At 38.8% G+C, this 2,920-nt stretch overlaps 1 protein-coding gene across 1 annotated transcript in view; it reads right to left on the reverse strand.

Annotated features, from left to right (window-relative positions):
- The window catches only part of FMN2 (formin 2), a 348,730-nt gene that overhangs the window by 213,202 nt on the left and 132,608 nt on the right, over positions 1 to 2,920 (reverse strand). The window contains 2 exon segments of the mRNA XM_019527634.1: positions 1,152 to 1,296; positions 2,448 to 2,920. The exon segment at positions 2,448 to 2,920 is cut by the window's right edge and continues 73 nt beyond it. Coding sequence (XP_019383179.1) covers positions 1,152 to 1,296; positions 2,448 to 2,920 — 618 coding nt within the window.

Here is a 2,920-nt window from a genome sequence, read left to right on the forward strand (position 1 = left end):
TCCCCTCCCCGCTCCTGGAGAGGCAGGTAAGTTGGGCGTGTGCATGGCACGAGGTTTTAATTGGCCCTAAATCGAAGTGGTGTTTTTGAAAACCCACCACTTCAATTTAGGGCCCCTGTTTCATCTACACATGCCCTAGGAGACTAGATGAATCAGGGTCCTGGCTTTTAACATTAAACTTAAAATTCTTGACTACTCGGGAAGCTTAGATAGATAGATAAATATCTATCTAAGTGTGTCACTTAGCTCACTATAGTGACAAAACTAGCAATGAAAATAAGATAATTGGAAGGTAATTGATCTTCACTGTCTTAATTCATCAGAGGATTGGTGGGGACAAATAATGTAAAGAGGATGTTGCGATATTCTGATACTAAATTTGGCCTGTTTCATAAACTTTACATTTGCCTGATTTATATTTGCCCTTGTCATTTTAAAAAGTGATTTTGATGAATGGCATTTTTCTTTGCATGATGCTTTTTATTCTTATCATGCAGCAATGAAACTGAGGGACAGGGAGGGAGAGAGAATGTATAGACGTAAGTCATGGGCATAGTAGAAGAACAGACTCTCAAGCAGTGCTTTTCAGCTAAGTCACTCCTGTTATACCCCCTTTTCCACTACCTTTACTTACAACCTTATATTTTTTCACATAAAAACAAGTTGCATATTATGTTTTGTACACACACATTTGTGTAGACATGCAGGCTCTACATGAAATATATGGCTGCGTTATATAAATGCAATTATTAATTTTCATCTTTTCTGTCAGAACTGAATCTTTCCCTCCTTTAAAAGCAGGCACGCTATTAAAAATTGCTTGATTGGGATGTGTGTCATGGCAAACTTGCTCCTGCCAGTTCTGAAGCCCATGCAATATCAAGGTGGTCTACTGCACCGATGTTAAGAAACTTAGATAATGTATGTAATTATTTTTTGTGCAATTCACATAATTATACAACTATCTGACTATGGGAGACATTAGTAAATATATTTAAGCTTTAAAATAGTAACAGTTTATAATTCCTTTATAACTGCAATTATATATATTAATTTTACAAAAGGAAGCATTCACCTCAGTTGCCTACTGAAGCCCATGTTCATGTAGATAAATCACCCCAGCAAAGATATGAAATGAAAGGAGTACTCACTTGTTTAGTCTTCGTCTTAGTTATGGTGTCTGAAATGGGCTTCTTCCTCTCTTTAACAGCTGTTTTAGAAAACAGTTCTTCAAACTCATGATAATCTATGGAAGGCTCTTCAATTTTTTCCCACACAAGTGAAGCATTAGAATCTCTAAAGTTAAGCAAAAAACCTATGTAGGGCAATGTCAAACTCAGTAGAATCACAAATGGTGGAATAAAAGAGAAGATATTACTAGCATTTTTTAAAATGACTGGCTAATATGAGGTTTCAAGAATCTAATAAACTATACTTTAGAGTTCAAATCCTTGTTAATGATGTATTGAGGGGCTTTTTTAAGTGCATCCCCAGTATTTTTCAAAATACTTGATAAGCACATGCTATAACTCTCTGCAGATACCAGAATAATTTTTAAAAATACCTAGTTCATTCTACAGCTAATGCTATCAACAGTTCACTATATAAAAAAAAGAAAAAAAACCCACAGGACTGGAAATAAGCCAATGACTGCAGACCACCTTAGTTGAGGTGGTGATTAACAGGATGGAAGCTTAGTCAGAGAAAGGATAAATACACAATTAATGTCAAAAAGCAGGACGGTGTTGAAATTAGGGAGGGAGAGAAAATAAATGACTAATACTAGAATTGTGTTACCATAAACAAAAAGGACATTTTGCAAAAAAAAGAGAAAAATACATTCACAAAAAAGGTTGAGCAAGCCACAGAATTAAGACGTGCAAGTATACATTCATTAGGAGGAACAAAACTGCAAGTTGCTGCAGATGGACAGACATCCTATCTTGTAGAACCAGAATAACCTTTTACATAGAACTCACAAGGGCCACAAACACACCACCATCACCATATGGGGAACTGAAGGTTGCCAGCATCTCACAAGATTAGATGCAAAGTTGTCAAAAAAACAGTTGTATTTTCAAGCAGCAACAACATACAATTTTTTCCTCCATGCTGACCCTTCAATGCAAAGAAGCAGGATGGAAATCAGTTATGCTTATTAATATGACTGCCTATTTCATGAAAAGTGCTTGAAAGAATACCTTGCAAAAGAAAGAAATACATGTAATCACCAGGTCAAAGTTATCTAAAGATTCAAAATCTTAAATTCAATAGATACCTTATTTCAATGCTAATTAAAAATCAAACTGAATTGACACTGATTCTAAATATCTTATAAAGATCTCTTTACAAAGATACTAAACCAAGGATGCTGAAAACATCTTGCAACCAAAACAGTCCATTATTTTCTTCATCAGAATATGTAAATATATACACGCACATTTTACCTTTTACTGTGAAGCTGAATTCTTGTCCAGTAAAGGGGCTTCATTGGTCGAGATGGTTCTATTGCATGCTTTCTGCTCCCTTTATCCTGGTTCATCCCCATTACAAATAAACTGGCTGGTAATGGAGGAGGAAGAAACCCACAGACTTGTGGAACAGATGGCAAGATACTGCCCTGGGCTTGTGGTGGCAGAGGAGGAAAGGCCCCAGGTGGAGGTGGGGGGGCTGGTGGTGGCATTCCCATGCTAGGCAAAGGAGGGGGAGGAGGGGGAACCCCTGCACCAGGCAAAGGTGGGGGCGGGGGAGGCATTCCCATGCCGGGCAGAGGTGAGGCAGGTGGGATGTTGGCACCAGGCAGAGGTGGGGGAGGAGGTGGCATTCCCATGCCAGGTAAAGGAGGAGGAGGAGGGATGCCTGCATCAGGCAAAGGTGGAGGAGGGGGTGGCATTCCCATTCCAGGCAGGGGAGGTGGGGG

The sequence above is a fragment of the Gavialis gangeticus genome, unplaced genomic scaffold (genome assembly GCF_001723915.1).
Source record: "Gavialis gangeticus isolate Ggan-Ray unplaced genomic scaffold, GavGan_comp1, whole genome shotgun sequence".
NCBI classification, from domain to species: Eukaryota; Metazoa; Chordata; order Crocodylia; family Gavialidae; genus Gavialis; species Gavialis gangeticus.